At 36.8% G+C, this 17,735-nt stretch overlaps 2 protein-coding genes across 4 annotated transcripts in view; one reads left to right on the forward strand and one right to left on the reverse strand.

Annotated features, from left to right (window-relative positions):
- Noc3l (NOC3 like DNA replication regulator) overlaps positions 1–7,827 on the forward strand; it is a 33,340-nt gene extending 25,513 nt beyond the window's left edge. For both annotated transcript variants that reach the window (XM_005333718.5, XM_040272679.2), the window contains exons 20-21: positions 2,399–2,483; positions 2,818–7,827. In XM_005333718.5, coding sequence (XP_005333775.2) covers positions 2,399–2,483; positions 2,818–2,946 — 214 coding nt within the window. In that variant the 3' untranslated portion in view covers positions 2,947–7,827. The remainder of the gene's footprint in view (positions 1–2,398; positions 2,484–2,817) is intronic.
- A 1,014-nt stretch (positions 7,828–8,841) lies between these two features.
- Positions 8,842–17,735, reverse strand: part of Plce1 (phospholipase C epsilon 1) — a 284,305-nt gene continuing 275,411 nt past the window's right edge. Inside the window, exons 30-33 of one of the 2 annotated variants that reach the window (XM_078037879.1) lie at positions 15,219–15,377; positions 13,500–13,712; positions 12,959–13,171; positions 8,842–10,179 (exon numbers count right to left, since the gene is read on the reverse strand). In XM_078037879.1, coding sequence (XP_077894005.1) covers positions 12,983–13,171; positions 13,500–13,712; positions 15,219–15,377 — 561 coding nt within the window. In that variant the 3' untranslated portion in view covers positions 8,842–10,179; positions 12,959–12,982. Of the gene's footprint in view, positions 10,180–12,958; positions 13,172–13,493; positions 13,713–15,218; positions 15,378–17,735 lie in introns of both variants that reach the window. The other variant, XM_013362156.4, reaches the window with a different exon arrangement.

Consider the following 17,735-nt stretch of genomic DNA (forward strand, 5'->3'; position numbering starts at 1 on the left):
AAAAGTCCAATCAGAGTGAGCTTCCTTGCTCCTTTTTTTTTTTTAAGTGCTGGGGATCCAGCCTAGTAGCTATCACTGAGCTACATCCCAAGCCCTCTTCTTCTTTTTTTTTAAAAAATAATTCTGCTATGAAAGAAAATGAGGAAAGTGAGAAAAAAAAAAAAAGGTGTTTTGGAATACTGCCACCAGAAAGACAACAGTTACATTCCTTGGGCCTCCCAAGAATACCTTCCAACCTATAAAAAGGTCAGAAGGAAACTTCCAGCATCCACTCTATGCTTCTAGATGGGAAAAGGGTCCTTCTAAAAGAAATTTCTTTTCTTCTAATGTTGTATTTTGGAAATATTCTGAAGTTGGAAAAATATTAATTAACCTGTATTCCACCAAATTAGTTAGGAAATTACTTCAGTTAAATACAGTAGAAGATAAAATGCTAGCTATTTTTATCTTAGACCATTTATGCTTGCTTCAGAAAAATATAGACACTCAGTAATATATAAAGAACAGAAATTTATTTTCCCAAGTTCTGCAGATTGGGAAGTCCAAGATAATGGGGCCTTGTTGTGTCATTTGGAGGAGTAGAGGAAGGACAAGCTATGCAGAGGTTATGAGAAAGCATCTTTGAGGAGCTATTAATCCCTCATGGCCTTATTAGCCCATTTCTTGTACTTTCACATTGGCCATTAAGTTTTGATACCTAAATTTTGGAAGGGACACATTCAAACCATAGTACTTTGTAGTGTAACCGGTACCCAGAATTAGCATTTTGCTGTTGTGGTAAGTTTTTTTCCCTTGTAAGTGCTCTGTTTTTTTTTTTTTTTTTTTTTTTTTTTTAAGTTGTTGGCGGACACAACATCTTTGTTTGTATGTGCTGCTGAGGATTGAACCCTGGCTGCACGCATGCCAGGCGAGCGCGCTACCGCTTGAGCCACATCCCTTTTCTTTCTTTCCTTTCTTTTTGGTACTGGAGATTGAATCCAGGGATACTTTACCACTAAGCTACATCCCTAGTCCTTTCTACTTTTTTATTTTGAGATAGGGTTGCACTAAGCTTCTTAGGGATTTGTTAAATGCTGAGGCTGCAAAATTCTCCCACCTCAGCTTTCCAAACTGCTGGGAATTCAGGCATGCACCACCATATCCAGCTAGCCTCTGGTTTCTTTAATTCAGATACCACAGGTGACTTGAAGAGTGGGCCAGACTCTTCGGAGTTTGAACAAAAGTTTAAATTAGTTGCTGTCTTTTGAATATTGGAAAAATTCATGTAACTTTGACATTTCTAGCTTCTCCTGAGATACTAGACTTGGTGATTTTGGCCTGTATTTTTACATGGCAGTATCAATAGTCAGTTACTGTTCCCTCTAAAAGGGTTGCTTTCTGGCTAGGATAATCTTTGGCCTTATTAAATAATGGCCATTTACCTTTTTCTTCCTTCTTACTTCCTAACAGTCCCCATCCCCCACCTTCAACCATATTTTTTTAAAGTGGGGAAAAAGAAAATTGTCATTCACAGTACCTTCATTTTGTTCATCCATTTTTATGTGCTGCTGAGGATCAAACCTAGTGCCTCACACGTGTCAGGCAAGCACCCTACCACAACCCCAGCCCCTCTTTTTATTTAATGATCATTTTCTGTTATATTTTCATTAGTGATCCTCAGTATTTTCCTCTTTAATGCCAGTTTTTCTTTTCTGGAGGAAGATGAGGATTGTGTTTATCCTGAAGGCTTGCAAAGGGAGATACATATGTGTTGCTTTTCTGGAGGACAGAGATTGGGTGTAAGCTTAATCATAGTCCTTACAGGTCATTTCCTGTCTCCTTTGGGGAAAGTGAACTAACCTTAAATTATTAAGGTTTCACATACATGATGTGGATATAGACATGTTTTCTGTCCTGAGTGTCCTTTCCTTGTTTTTCATCCGGTTTAGCTGTATTTTGAAGTCCCTGGGGGGATAACTTCATGCTTCCAATGACTAAGTTAGATTTAACTGCTTCTGGTTCACATAATTGATTGAGTTGGGATTTGATTACACTGAGCTAGAAGTCTTCTGCTTGGCTTTTCCTCTGTGTTTTGATCCTGCATTTCTTTCTTTTTTTTTTTTTTAATATTTACTTTTTAGTTGGACACAATATCTTTATTTACTTATTTTTTTATGTGGTGCTGCAGATCGAACCCAGAGCCTCCCACATGCCAGGCGAGCACTGTACCGCAGAGCCACAACCTCAGCCCATTGTTCCTGCATTTCTAAATGTATTCTACACTTCTCTTCGATAGATTAGTTGGATAATGTTGACATCTGGGAATTTAGGATTCATTTTAAGGTAGCAAGTTTGGGTACAATCTATTTTCAAGTTCTAACTATGACAGTATCTATATTTCTTACATTTGTTTTTATAGATCTGCAGTTGAACTTTTTGAGACTTACAGCATGGCAGCAATGACTTTCAATCCTCCTGTTGAATCATCAAACCCCAAAAAGAAGGTATGTGGTACTTTTCATTTTAAAAAAATAAAAACAAAAAACTTGCATGTCTTTAATTATTTTAACCTTTAGCTTGCTTAATTGTTTTGTAGGGTTTTTTTATGTTTTAAGAGTTGATAGTAGGATAGATGTTTAGGTTTGGAATTGTATAGAGATGGTCAGTGAGACTGCTTCACTCAATATAGGATACATCTTTGACCTGACCAAACATCTTTCATTATTAAATTTTATTTGTTGGTATCAGCTGTTGCTATTTATAGCTTTGCTCACAGCTTGGGTTTTACTTAAGAGCATAAGTAACTTTTTAACTCATATTTTAAATTTTTTTTTCCAGGATAAATTTTTACAAGGAGATTTATTTTTGAATGAAGATTTAAATGAACTAGTCAAAAGACATTGTAGTGAAGTTGCTATAGAGTCACCTCTGGATTTCACCAAATATTTGAAAACATCACTACGGTAGCACAAAAATGAAGAGTGGACTTCCTTGTATATTTGTATGTGGTAAAGATAAATTGTTGACTTAGAAATATTTCTTCTTCTACAAGGAAAACGTCCTAAGAATGATTAGGAAGAGAAATAATTATCTTTTGCATGATATAAAGCTATGCCCCAATTAAGAAAATGTTATTTCATTAAAAAAGGAAAATTGAAAAATTGAAAACCTTCTTTTTCTCCTGATATTTGGAAGTTTTCTTCTTAATGATGCTGCCTTTTAAAAACTTAATATACGTATTTAGTTAGTTTTTTTTTGTACTAGGGATCGCATCCACAGGTGCTTAACCACTGAGCTGTGTCCCCAGCCCTTTTTAAAATTTTTTATTTAGAGACATGATTTCAATAAGTTGTTGAGGGCCTAAGTTGCTGAGGCTAGCTTTGAACTTGTGATTCTCCTGTTTTAGCCTCCCAAGCTGCTAGGGCCACTGGCTCCAGCTTAAGTTATAGTTTTAAAAATAATCTTTGGGTGTGATAATGTAGCTCAGTGGTAGAATGTGTGCCTCGCTTACAGGAGGCCTTGGGTTCCATCCCTAGCACCACACACATACATAAAATCTCTGAGTTAGATATTATTGAAATTTAGTTGCCATATTAAAATTAGGGCATAAAACATAGGACATTTAAGACTGAGACTGTTTTTATCATTTAGCTACTCCCTAAAACTAAATATTTAAGAAACTAAATAAATATTATTGTTCTTGCAATACTATAGATGGAAATAAGAAACATTGTAAATTTGAGTGAGTATACATTGTATGCAGATTTTTGAGGAAAGAGAAAAAATAGCTTGAAATTGGACTTAGGTTCATTGGCTCACTTTAAGAAGTCACCTAATTTGGTCTTTTATAAAAAAGATGAGTGTTTATTATGACTACTTTCAAAAGAAGTTTGAATGTGATTCTAGTATCTTTGAAGTTCTGTGTGTTTGCTGACATGCCCTGGAGGCTGTTAGGGGAAGAACTGCTCTAAGAGGGAAGAACCCAGCCCAAGAATTTCCCATCTTGTTTTAGGGACTAAGGGAATCCAGCAAAAGGCTTTCCTAATTTTTTTTTTTTAAAAATACAGGTAAAATGTGTATGTGTATATATATATATATATATATAAGTATTTTTTAGTTGTAGGTGGACACAGTCACCTTTATTTCATTTTTATGTGTTGCCGAGTATCAAACTCAGTGTTTCACACATGCTAGGCAAATGCTCTACTGCTAAGCTGCAACCCCAGGCCAAAATGTATATTCTTACTGAATATAACTATAAAGCAGTATTTTATGTAACAGCAATTGTTAGTTATTGTCATATTCTAACAACAGTTTATGAAATATATTTCAATGGCCAGGGAAATATTTTCTGCTGTTAATAGTTGAATACATAGCTGCTTTCTCTGTTTCCTGTTTTTGATGTGAGAATTTTTTTAAAAAAGGATACTAGTCTAACTAAGTAGATCTCTCATTGTTTCATAACCATATTCAGAACCATAAAAGCTAGTTACTTTGGTGTGGAACTTAGAGTACCTTTCTTATGAAATAAATAAAAATTGAAAAATTCCCATGTCATTCCAGCAGTGGGAGTGTGGATATCAGTTTAACTGTGCATGTCAGTCTTCCCCACCAATCCCACCCACCCCAGGATGGGGATTGAGCCCAGCACCTCAAACATGCTAGGCAAGTGCCCTACCACTGAACCACAACCCCAGCCCCCATGTCCAGCCTTTTAAAATTTTATTTTGTGCTAGGGTCTCATTAATTTGGCAGGCTGGGCTTGAACTTGTAGTCCTCCTGTCTCAACCTCATGAATAACTGGGATCAGATGTGGGCCACCACACCCTGTTTTGGTTTTGTATAAGTCTTTTCTTTATATGTGATTTGAAAAGTATTTTTTTTTAATTTTTTAGTTGTAGTTGGACATAATACCTTTATTTCACTTATTCATTTTTATGTGGTGCTGAGGATCGAACCCAGGGTTTTGCACATGCGAGGCGAACGGTCTCCCACTGAGCCACAACCCCAACCCCTTGAAAGGTATTTCTGAAGTCACATTTAAGGCTTGATTGTTAAGGATAAAAAAGGTATGTTTTAGCATATAAATATTTACTTATAACCTCTACTTAGATATAAATGAATAACATAAAGAATATCATAAATATTTCTGTGAATAAACAGGGTTTCTGTCCTAATCAGAGCACAAGTGACCAATACGCGTCAAATTATTTTCCAAACATATACAAATATAGTGGCTAGGGTTGTGGCTCAGTGGTAGCGCACTCGTCTGGCATGTGTGAGGCACTGGGTTGGATTCTCAGAACTTGTAGTCCTTATTCATCCATTCATTCATTTATATAAATAAATGAATGAATGGATGAATAAAGTTAAAAAATATCAAATACATTTATGTTTGACTTTGGCAACAAAAACTGTAATTTAGGTGAAAAATCAGTTTTAGAGCAGGAATTCAATGGCTTTTTCAAGCTTGCATTATGCTTTTAACTTTTCTTGTTTATGTATTTATATAGTGAGTCACAGATCATTGTATATCTAGTATTTAAATATCTTGTATGAATATGGGTATGAAATATATTTGTGCATAATATGTCAGTGAGTTTCATTTTTTGAAGCTAAGTGTCGTAGTCAGTAGTCATATACTCACCTAAGCTACCACCTTACTTTTTTTTTTTTTTTAATAAAACCAAGCGCTATACTAGATGCTAAGAAATAAGGTGAGCTAATAATGGACACAAGACAGACTCATTCTTCTATTGCTTTTCATGCTGAGTCAAGTCATTTGCATAATACTTTATTTAAAGTATTTGACAATTCTGTGTCAAAATAAGTTATTTAATACCTGTGTCATTTGAAATAAGGATGGTCTCGGATCTGTTTGATGGCAGGCTTGAGCATAGTATGTTTTGAATCCAAGAGACTTAAGAATGTTTTAAGGGGCTGGAAATGTGGCTCAGGCGGTAGCACGCTAGTCTGGCATGCGTGCCGCCAGGGTTCAATCCTCAGCACCACATACCAACAAAGATGTTGTGTCCGCCGAGAACTAAAAAAATAATAAATATTAAAAATTCTCTCTCTCTCTCTCACTCTCTCTTTAAAAAAAAGAAAAGAATGTTTTAATAATCATGGAGATTCAGGGTGTTTTTCAAAAATATTTCAGGTGTTCATAGGTCAAAATCCTTAGCCATCTGCCAAAGTTTGTTTTTAAGTAGTTGATACATAAAGATAGCAGAAAACACATAAATTTTCTATGGATCATGGAGATGTTGGCGTAAGTCTGAACTTTGTCCAAGAAGTAGTCTCCCTTTTCTCTCTCTCTCTCTCTTTTTTTTGAGTACTGGGGATTGAACTCAGGCACCCAACTACTGAGCCTCATCCCTAAGCCCTATTTTGTATTTAAATATTTAGAAAAGACAGGGTTTCACTGAATTGCTTACAGCCTCGCAAAGTTGCTGAGGCTGGCTTTGAACTTGCAATCCTTCTGCCTCAGCCTCACAAGCTGATTACAGGCATATGCCACCACACTTGGCCATTTTCTCTTTGATAACTTTTCTTGGGCCCTTGTCCTTAGTGGTGATGCAAAAAAAAGCAACCAAAAAGGGGTAGAGACTGCCACCTTGAGAGTACTTTTCCAGTAGGTTGCCTTACTCTGCCAAGACAGATAGCAGCCAGGAAAATTGTACTCTTCATTGGTTTGGGAACATAATTGTGGAGCTTTGTGTTATAGAGTTAATGGATCAGTAAGTAAGTCCTGATTCCTTTTAAGCATTAAGCAAGGCAATCTGAGCAGGTATCTGAGCAGAAGAGAGGTCTTTAGAGATATTAGAAAGAGTAGAGAACAGTGGAGGAGGAAGATATAGTTACAAAAGGGAAACTGGTATATATCAAAAGAGGTCCACTTTTACTCGTGACCCTACAATGTCTTCAGAGCATCAAGATGGGAGCTCTTTATGAAATCAAGCCTTGATTAAAAACAAGGCACTTGTAACTGCACTTTTGTTTACTCCGGACTCCATATTTATCCTTAACTGGAGAAAGAATTTGTAAATAGCTTACATGTGCTATGATGACATGTGAAGAGGCTTTTGCTCAAAAAGACACTTTATGCCCAGGGAGTATTTCTACTCCCAGCAAATTTATTCCCTACTCTCCCTAATTCCTTAACACCCTCTAGGAATCTTATATTTTCTTACAAAATAACCAGTTCCAAATGAATAGGTGACTAAGAAGAAGATAATCTCACTTCTAGCATCATAGGGCACCCTACATTCTTTCTTAAATCCTTTATTACCAACTTTTTTTAATATTTATTTTTTAGTTACAGGTGGACACAAATCTTGATTTTATTTTTATGTCGTATTGAGGATCAAACCCAGGGTCTCATGCATGCTAGGCAAGCACTTTACCTCTGAGCCACAATCCCAGCCCCAATTACCAATTTTTTTTAAGTTGGCACCTAAAAGTGACAGAATTCTTTTCACTTTTAGTGAAGTTTTTAAAAATATTGTAATAAACCCAGCTTTCATATCTATATTCCTTTCCATATCAACTTTACTGATAAGAGTTTGCTACCCAGATTTCTTGTAGCCTAAGTATAAAATTGTAGTGAGTATAGTTCTAGTGGTGATTTTAGATGCATTCTGAATAATATGATAATTTATTTCATTTAGTATATTGATATAGTTGTATAATTCACACATGCCTTTTTTCTTTCTTTTTTTAATGTGATACAGATTGAACCCAGGGCCTTATGTATGCTCTACAAGTGCTTTACCACTAAGCTGCACCATTAACCCTAGCTGTATAATTCAGATAAGATTTAAATAAAAATTACATATTTCTGACAAATATTAGGTTGTACTAGTTCATTATAATGCAGTCATATACCTCATATAGACATTTTGGTCAATGATGGACCATTGTGTGGGTGTCATGTGATATGATAGTGGTTCCATAAGGTTATAGTGGAGTTAAAAATTCCTATTGCCTAGTGCCATCTTAGTTTATGTAAGTACACTCTGATGTTTGTACAATGATGAAATCACCTAACAATGCATTTCTTGGAATTTAACCCCATTGTTAAGTGACACATGACTATAGTAGAGTAGGCCCTTTACATTTTAAGCAATGTGTCCTTTATAAAGTCCCAGAGACTCAAATTATAAGACAATATGTAACCTTAACCTCAAGATGGAATATCCAACCAGGCTGGGCTGCAGCACAGAGAATAGACTAGATTTTCTACTTGCTAGATGACTCAGTCTCTAATTGAGTCTCAGGGTTAAGTTTCAGATTTGCTGTAACCAAATCAACAATTATGCTAAAGGCCATTTGGGGTGGGAATGGGGGTGAGCAGAGTTTAGCAAGAATCAAAGCAAAATGAAAAACCTAGAGAGGCCAGTCTTGCTTTCTATCTGTCTCATTATTCTGCAATTTTCATTTTTATTCTAGCCAGTTAGACTAGTAATTCAATTTTCAACCAATGGTAAGCCAAACCACTTGGCATACTAGTTTCTAGAGGCTTGATAAAATGTTTCCAGGATATTTTAAAAAATGGGACACTACTATGCATTTGTTATAGACTGGTTATTTGATTTAAAAAGAAACCTGTAACACTGTACAAACCATATCAAACTGTAGTAGCTTAAATTCTGTTGGCAAGAGAATGGCGGGTCAGTAAGAACTTATGATGACATGAAAGCTGTATAGTGTATTTTTGACACTTATGTTTTTAAAGTATGCAAAAAATCATGGGGATTATTTTATTCACTTTTTAAATTAGTAAAAAAAGAAGTCTCAGCAAAGGTTAGGATTTTTCTGTTTATAATTTGAAAAAAGTCTTAAAATTGAATGAAACCAATGGAAAGGTAAAGTTTGGATTTTACTTTAGAGAAACACATTTCATTTTTAAAAGCCATAGTTTGCTTCATACCAAGAATGAGAAAATTTCATTACACTTAGCTGATAGTTTTGTACAGCAAGGTTTAAAAATAATTTACATTAAATGGCAAGTATGAGTAGGATCGATAGCTCTTAATCAGAAACGAAGCTATTTTTCTTGGGAGTCTAGCCTATCTCAGATGTTCATAGCATACATTTTCTTTTTAGGAAGTCTGTCTTCAAATAGTGAGTTAGAACCACTAATGCCTCTAAGTCATAGCCACATCAAGAAAGCTATGTCTAATAAATATATAAGTACAGTGTCAATACAAACCTTGCAAAATAAATAAATCTACCTCAAAATCTACCTCAGTCTGCTTTTGCTTTTAGAAAATGGTTAGCTTTCTTTTTAAGACACAATGACTCAGTAGATATTAAAATTATACATCACCCTAAATTCATTTTGTGAAAACCAAAAATGGAATAATCTGTGAGTATATGAGCAATAACCTTTAAAAAAAAATATTTCTACATGTATAGAGAAATCCTGAAGAAGAGTGACTATAGCACAACAACATAGGAACTAAGCTGAGTTACTTTTGATGAATCTTATGTTATAGGACATATTTACATTTGCAATGCCCTAAAGCTTCAACTTCTCGGTCATAAAACGCATGGCTATACTAGGTTTCTTGCTTTCAGACCTCTGTGCCTCCTGTTCCCAGTTCTCTAACTTGGGTTGGCACACCCTGGCCCTTGGGCCAAAGCCAGCCTGCCACCTTTTTTTGTATGGCCCTTGAGCTAAGAATAGTTTTTAATTTGTATAAATGGTTGAAAAAAATCAAAAGAATATTTGTGATATATGAAAATTATATGAAATTCCAATTTCAATGTTCATAAATAAAGTTTTATTGGAATGCAGCCATGCTTATTCATGTACTTATTTGTCTGTGGCTGCTTTTACACTACAGTGATAGAACAGAGGCCATGTAATGCTCAACCCTTAAAATATTTATTATGTGGCCCTTACTGACAGTTTTCTGGCCCTTGCTCAATTATTGCAAGCCTAATAATGGTTTTCCCTACTGCCAACATTTCTAAAAGAGCAATTCCCTAGGCTTCTTTGCTTCATTCGTCAGTAAATTGGTTTGTAGCTTCCAGCCCTGTGCCACCTTGTCCTCATCATGGACCTTACATCATGTGTGAAGAAGGCTGCAGTTCATAAATCATCAATTTCCAGTTTTAAGTTTAATGAAAATAAATTATATTTCTTCCACCATGTTCATTCTTGGCTTTGACTTCTTGCTGAGAGATCTTCACCTGTAATGAGGTATACATGGGTTTATTAGCATATTGAAAATGAAGATGCAAAAACATAACCTAACAAGTGTTCATAATTGTTTAGCCAATAGAAACCTACAGCTCTGGTGGCTGAATTTGGGGGAAGAGTGAGGGACTAGGGATTGACTCAGGGGTGCTTTACCATTGAGCTATATCCCTAGTCCTTTTATTTTTAATTTTTAAAATTTTTGAGACAGGGTCTTGGTAAATTCTAAGGCTGTCCTTAAACTTGCAACCCTCCCACCTCTGCCTTCCTAGTTATTGGTGGCATGTACCACCAAGCTCAGCTGAACTTATAAGTGTCTGAACATGATGTTCCTAGGAAGCAAAATATTAGGCATTTGGGGCCTGGAACACCATGTTCTTTAGGGGAAAAAAACAAAAAACTTTTAACTCACATTGTTCAACTTTTAAGGAAAGGTAGAATTTTTTCAATTGTGTGTCTGTTATTTGAGAGGAGTAAGATGAATTTACTTCTTTAGAAGTTCTTAAATGATGGTTATTGAAACTTTAGATGTGATTGTTTAGAACAAATGACATGAAATATGTGACTCAAAAAGTTTTCTTATGAGCCTATATACAGAAAGAGCCCCACCATTTTTTTTTTTTATAAGTACTCTTTCCTGGGAACATCATAAAGGAGGTCTATGGGATGTAAATTCTCATTGTTGCACCTTTTGCTGTTTATAAAGAAAGCTTCCCCAACTTTAAGCAAAGCTATGAAGTCAACTGAATGATTCTAAATGTCTGCTTGCTGCAAGAAAATTGGATCCAGAGGCAGTCATCTAAATCACTATCACTCTCTTCCCCTCTCCTAAAATATAAGCAGTTATGTTCATGTGGTGTGCAAATTTCTAATAGTTGTTCCCCTCTCCTAAAATATAAGCAGTTATGTTTTTGTGGTGTGCAAATTTCTAGTAGTTGTATTCTTATGTACATTGTGCAGTCTTAGAGTACACAGAGGGCTACTTCAGTGTAGTAGTACATTTATGACAGATTTACCAGCCTTAGTGTAATTTCACTGTCATGGGAATTAGATGTATGTGACATTATCACTTCTGTACTTTACTAATGTTGATAGAAACAACATTTTGAATTTTGATCACTGCCCTTATGGTAGGCTCACAGACCCACTACTATGGTTAGTCATTTCTAAAAGTTTGAGAGACTCAACATTGGTGCCTAGTCCTAAATTCACTTGGCCCTTGGGGGAGGGACTGATGATTGCTTCAGCAACATTGGGGCATAAAAGAAAGTGAATCTGGAACTTTAAAATTTGAGATACCAGATGTTTTTCAAGAGAAAAAGTACTGAACCTCAGAGATTATCTGATACTGTGACGTGAATTGCTGCCATAGCTGTGGGATTTCTGAGTATTTATATACAAACCTCAACAACCAGATCTCTTGGAATAGATGGATATGCAGATATTTTGGTGGGGACCATATCCTGTATTTAGCCTTGCTTATTATTATTATTTTTTTGGTACTGGGAATTGAATGCAAGGGCACTTAACCACTGAGCCAAATCCCTAGCCCTATTTTGTATTATATTTAGAGATAGGGTCTCACTGAGTTGCTTCGTGCCTCACTAAGTTGCTGAGGCTGGCTTTGAACTCAGGCAATCCTCCTGTCTTAGCTTCACGAGCCACTGGGATTATAGGTATGTGCCACCATGCCTGGCTATCCTTGCTTATTATTTTGAAAGAGTCTTACAAGTGTAGTCTGGGGCACCAGTTATTTTGAAAGATGCTCCTCAAATATAGAAACAGGATCTTAATGCATTGGGCTTTCTTTTGAGCTGTTATGAATCCAGTGTGGTTCTATCAGAATATATTAGTGAATTCTTTAAAGTGTGAGCAATTTTACAGTTTGATGTGAGAAATTTGGGAGTGTGGTAAAAACAGTGAAGCTCAGTAGTATAAGCACGAATGTCTTCTTGATGCTGTTGATCTCCTGTGAATTTTAAGTCTTAGAACTAAACAGATGTAATGATCCCTTGAGTTCATGAAGAAACTAAGTGAAGCTGGGTGGGTGGTGTGTGCCTATAGTCTCAGTTACTCAGGAGGATGAGGCAGAAGCATCACTTGAGCCTAGGAATTTGAGGTCAGCCTGGGCAACATAGCCAGACCAGTCTCAAGAAAAGCCCTATTTGAAAGAAAGAAACTTATGTTTGTTTTCCTCACATGCTTTCATTCAGGGTTGATGTGAATGATCTACCTTAAGACAGAATGAGATTTAATCATTACATCCTGGATACCAGGGTTTTTTGTTGTTGTTGTTTGTTTGGTTGGTTGGTTTTTGTTAAAACAAAGTGAAATTAGAAAAACATAAAATGCAGAATCCAAAGGAATAAAAAGCTGAATGATCCAAAAAGCCCTTGGAGAATGTTCATGTGAGTTTTTAATTATCAAGAGAGTTCTATGATGAAATAAGTCCATTGTGGCATTTGGGGCAAGTTGATTACCTTCTTGGGGCCTCTGCTTAGTTATCTACAAAATAAGGAGGCCTAAAAGTTTAAAAGCTCAAGTGTTACTTATGTCTTCAGAGCTCTTGCCTTATCTTCTTTTTCATATATAAAATAGGTGAGTACTTTACCGCTAAGCTACAACCTAGCCCGCCCTTGCCTTATCTTAAGGCACCATTCCACCTGTCTTTGGGGGACATTGACTGGGAAAAGACAGCTACCCTACTAACAACTATGCTTCACCAAGTAGCTTCAGTGGAGCCAGTTTCAGAGTGGTGTGATGACAGTGTACCTGGGTAAAACGTGCTGCCCTCCATCACTGTCGATAATCCATCGTGTCACTGGAGGACAAGCCACCCACAGGTTTCTCCTCCTTGTTTTGGACATTTTCTGAGACTGTGAGCTGAGGAGGTGATAGGAGTCCTCGGGGCTGCTTAGTTGACTTGGTGAGCTTCTTAAGTTCACTTGCAAAAGAGATGCCCTTTCTTTTGTCTTCTCTGGATGCCTGTGGGGGCAGGGGGGAGAATTTGCTTAGATGTTAGGTTAAACCCGGGGTCCTCAGTCATGGCACTAGGTCAGAGTTCTTTTCACTTCCATCTCTAGTAAGTAGAGGTTGGAAGAAGGGCCGAGGAACTCACCTCTCAGGCCTTCTTTGCCACACAGGGAGTACATTTTTTCCTACACAGTGTAAACAAAGCCCAACGATTTTTTCCCACCCAAACTCTGACTCAGGAAGTTTGAGATTTTACTAGTTCCCAAATCTGGTTACTACGTGATTATGAATATCAAATGATTTATGAAGAGGGCAAATTAAATTTAAACTTTACCTGTACCTGCTCCTTTAGCTTAAGGATGAATTTCCCTGCACCTTTCCACTTGCTTTGGGCTTGAAACACACACTCCTGATCCAAAAGGACTCGCTGTGAAGACTTTGGGGTAGAAGACTTCTTGTTGGGCATATCTTTGACCACCTCTTCCAAAAGCACATAGTCCCCTGGGTTGGGGTTGCTAAGGATGCTGTAGGAATATTTGGCTTTGCATAATGTCTGAAAGAAAAGTTAATATCAACTGAATGAAGTATCTCCAACATTTGCATTCATCGTAAATGAAACTGAAAGGTAGAAAAGTGGCATAGACTTTGAGAGACAGAGGGGAATCTTCCAGATCATGTTGACCAGTGCCTTATTGTGCAGCTGTGTAGTTGTATAACATACTTTCTCAGGTTACTTCGTTTAGCTTCCTAATGGTCTATAATTTAGATGAGGAAGCTTAGACTTATAAAAGTTAAGCAGATTCCAGAGAAAACACAGCTAGTAAGCAACAGAATAAAGACTGGAACCGAATTTTCCGTATAGGCCAAAGCTCATAGATAGGAAGGTTATTCAGCCAGTGAGGAACAGAATCCTGCCTCCCAGGAACCCTCATCCCACAAGGCTGCCTCTTTTAAGCTGTGTTGGATGTTGAAGGGATTTTAGAAGTCACAAAGTCAGCCTTTATTTTGTACAAGAATATCTTCCATTTATGCATTTATTCATTCTGAGGACCTACTCTGTCCCAGATATTCTACTTGGAGGAGGCAAAGATGAGCAAAAGAACCACAATCTGGAATACAAAGTCATAATTAAGGTGACTAGCATTAACCCAAATGGTCACACAAAGGAATAGCAAGTTACACGTCAGTAGTATTTACCACCTGCCAGACATTGTGCTAACAGCAACCAGTGAGGAAAGTACTATTTATGCTATCTCCATGCTATCTATGCAGTGTCTTACCACACAGGGTGTGCTGGAGCTAAGTGGAGAAAAGGGCTAGTGAAGGCAGACAAGGTAGTATTTACACTAGTTTTTTTTTTTTTCTTCTCACCCCAAAGAACTATTTTACCAGCACCCAGTAGCTGAGGCACAGATCTGAGATCTTCCTCAGGACCTCAGAGTTAGTAAAGTAGTACAGCTGGGTTTGGAGCTAGAGCAACTGATCAAGGTCTGTGCTCTTAATGAATGCAAACTATTCCTTCTCAGGTACTTAATGAATGCAAACTATGAGGAGGCCATAGTTGGGAAGGAAACAGTTCTCTGAAACCATGCAGACAAAGAAGCTTGAGATAGAGGAAGGGAGAGGGTCAGAGTAAGCCTCCTGCTTGTCTTCTGTAGGATCCTTGAGAGGTGGTCATTAGATATTGGCTCAGACATTTCTGGGACAATGAAATGACCATTCCGCAGAGCTTCCTTCTAAATCCACTACTGTCAATGCTTCACAGAGTCCCAGGCTCACTGTGCACACTAGCTGAATATCTGTTGAAGGAATGCACTAATATTTCCTAGCCTTCAGAGGCACACTCTTCCTTTTTGGGTCCCCATTGTTGAAGAATTTCATTCTAGAACAATGAAACAGACATCTAATTTGTCCCTATAACTTATACTGACAAAAGGAATGAGGTGAGGAAGGGAGTAAGTTATTTTTCTTGCAGTGCTGGGGATGGAACCCAGAGCTTTATGCATGGCAAGCATTCTATCAACAAGCTACACCCCCTCCCCCAAAGAGCAGTTTTTACCTGCTGAATGACATCCTGTGCAGTGCTGACACGGGGTGCTTTGATTACTGTTCGAGGTTGCTCTGGAGAAACATCATGCACTTGGACAAAGAAACTCTCCTCCTCTGAGCTCAAGATCACCTCTTTGTCATCTTGAGTAATGTTTTTCTCTTCTATGGTCTAGGTTAGAAAATGAAAACAGTAATTGGTAAGGTGATGCAGAATTAAAAAAAAAATTAGCAAGACTTTGAGCTGTATCCTGGTAATGCAGCAACAAGTTCTTAGATTTATGTTTCATACATTAGTTAATATTTCATGAACTATTCTAAAAGGATATACCTGTCTTTTGAGAGAAAGAAAGTATTGTATTTCTGCTAATTGACACACTGAGAAGGTCTGGCCTAGAATAAGCCAGTTCATCTGCTCCTATTAGATATGGATTTTGAGAGTCCAAATCAACTGTAGATAAATTTGTAAAAAGAAAATTCACCATTTTTTCAATTACCAAAAGCCAAATAAGAACACAGTAAATTACATTTAGAGAAACCCACCATTTCCATACAGACTTTGAGCATTTAGGAAATCATTAGATTTCTGAAATGTGAGACATGAAATTGACATTCTGACAAGCTGGGTGAACAAAACCTACAGTGAAAAGGCTGACATGATACAATGGCTGAAGGTAAACCACACTGAAATGAATATCAGCAAAATTATTTTTTAATTTAATATTTTTAATATCATAATTATGAAAATGGGTTATTGTATTAGCTTTAGATAAACTGGCTTTTGGTGAATTTTTGTATATGTAAATTTATATATATATATATACATATATATACACACACATATCTCTATATAGTATAAGGATATATACATCTTATTTAAAAAATTCGAAAGTATAGAAGTAATTCAATAAAAAAGCAAACTTTTCTTATTCTCATACTTTTTTTCTTTTCCCCACCTCATTCTCCACACACACACACACACACACACACACACACACACACACACACACACAACAAATAAAGAACATCTCACTGTTGTTAGGTTTTATATCCTTCTAAACATTTGTTATGGATACACAGATATATTTTGCATACGTGAATACATGCATACAACAAAACTGGCATTACGTGTTTTAGCTATAATGTGATTATAAGATGGTTCCTGTCTTTTGTCATCTCCCAGTCTCAAATGAGAGCAGCTTTAATTATCTTCTGCAAGAGAGGAGGGAAGACAGGGAAGGCTAGTAAAGAATAGCCAACCCTGTCTCAGGGATGAGGACTTGACAGGACAATCCTCCTATTCCCAGCACCATCTCCAGTCCAGGCTATGAAATGGTGCTAATTAAGCAGAAGTATCCAAAAATTACTGCCACCATCCTGGAAGTTCCAACCCAGCCACATGACTCAGAATTGTCCCCACTGATATTAAAGTAAAGATGGAAAAATGCCACCAGGTGGTGCCAAACTGTAACCAAGACCTGAAAGGACTGGTCCTGGAGCTTGCCAGACAGCTGCACCCACCTGCCCTAATCAATCATTTCATTACCTGTGCAATCATAGCCCTACAATTTATACAACTGAATTTTTTGAACCAATTCATGGTATACTGGTGTGGATGGGTAGGGGACAAGAGTTATTACCCATTTTATTATATAAAATGAGATTTGTTCCCACTCTAAAACTTGAGTCCTCACTTAAAAGACTGTACTCATCATTTCATGTCCATTCCAAGAGATCTTCCTGCATAATATGATGTGGCTGCCATTGCATGATCATGTTTAGTCAGAGAGTGAGGATGGGGTAATTCACATAGCAGAATTTATAATCTCAGTGTCCCAAAAATCAGGAAGCAAGAAACAAGAAAAAAAGTTCTAAGATGCTGCATAAAATGTCCCCAAAACAATGCATCACTTTAAAAAATATATTTAAAAATTTTTTTTAGTTACAGAAGGACACAATATCTTTATTTTGTTTACTTATTTTTATGTGGTGTTGAGGATCAAACCCAGTGCCTTATATGTGCAAGGCAAGCGCTCTGCCACTGATCCACAACCCCAGCCCCCACTAAGCCACAATCCCAGCCCAATGCATCACTTTTAAGAGGACTCCTTAGAGCTCCATTCAGAGTTTGTTCATATTTCTGGAGTTTTCAGTCCCATAAGTCACAAATTATGAACAGAAATAATAACAGTAGCTCTCATCATAACCCCTTTTCACTTATTTTTTAATTTTAATTTTTTTAACAAGAAAACTTATTTTTTAACTTGAACAACTTATTTAATTATTTATTTTATGTGGTGCAGAGGTATGAACCCAGTGACTCACAGATGCAAGGCAAATGCTCTACCACTGAGCCACAACCTCAGCCTCTTCACTTATTTTTGTATATATTGTCTATATTTTGACAGTGAGTTTTGTTGTGAGCAACAGTGTTGTTTTGTTAAATGACGTAGTTTCTATTATAGATTTTATAAATTAGGGCAGTGAGGTTTACAAAAGTTAGGTGACCTATTCAGGATAGCCTAATTTG

The sequence above is a fragment of the Ictidomys tridecemlineatus genome, chromosome 1 (genome assembly GCF_052094955.1).
Source record: "Ictidomys tridecemlineatus isolate mIctTri1 chromosome 1, mIctTri1.hap1, whole genome shotgun sequence".
Taxonomy (NCBI): Eukaryota; Metazoa; Chordata; class Mammalia; order Rodentia; family Sciuridae; genus Ictidomys; species Ictidomys tridecemlineatus.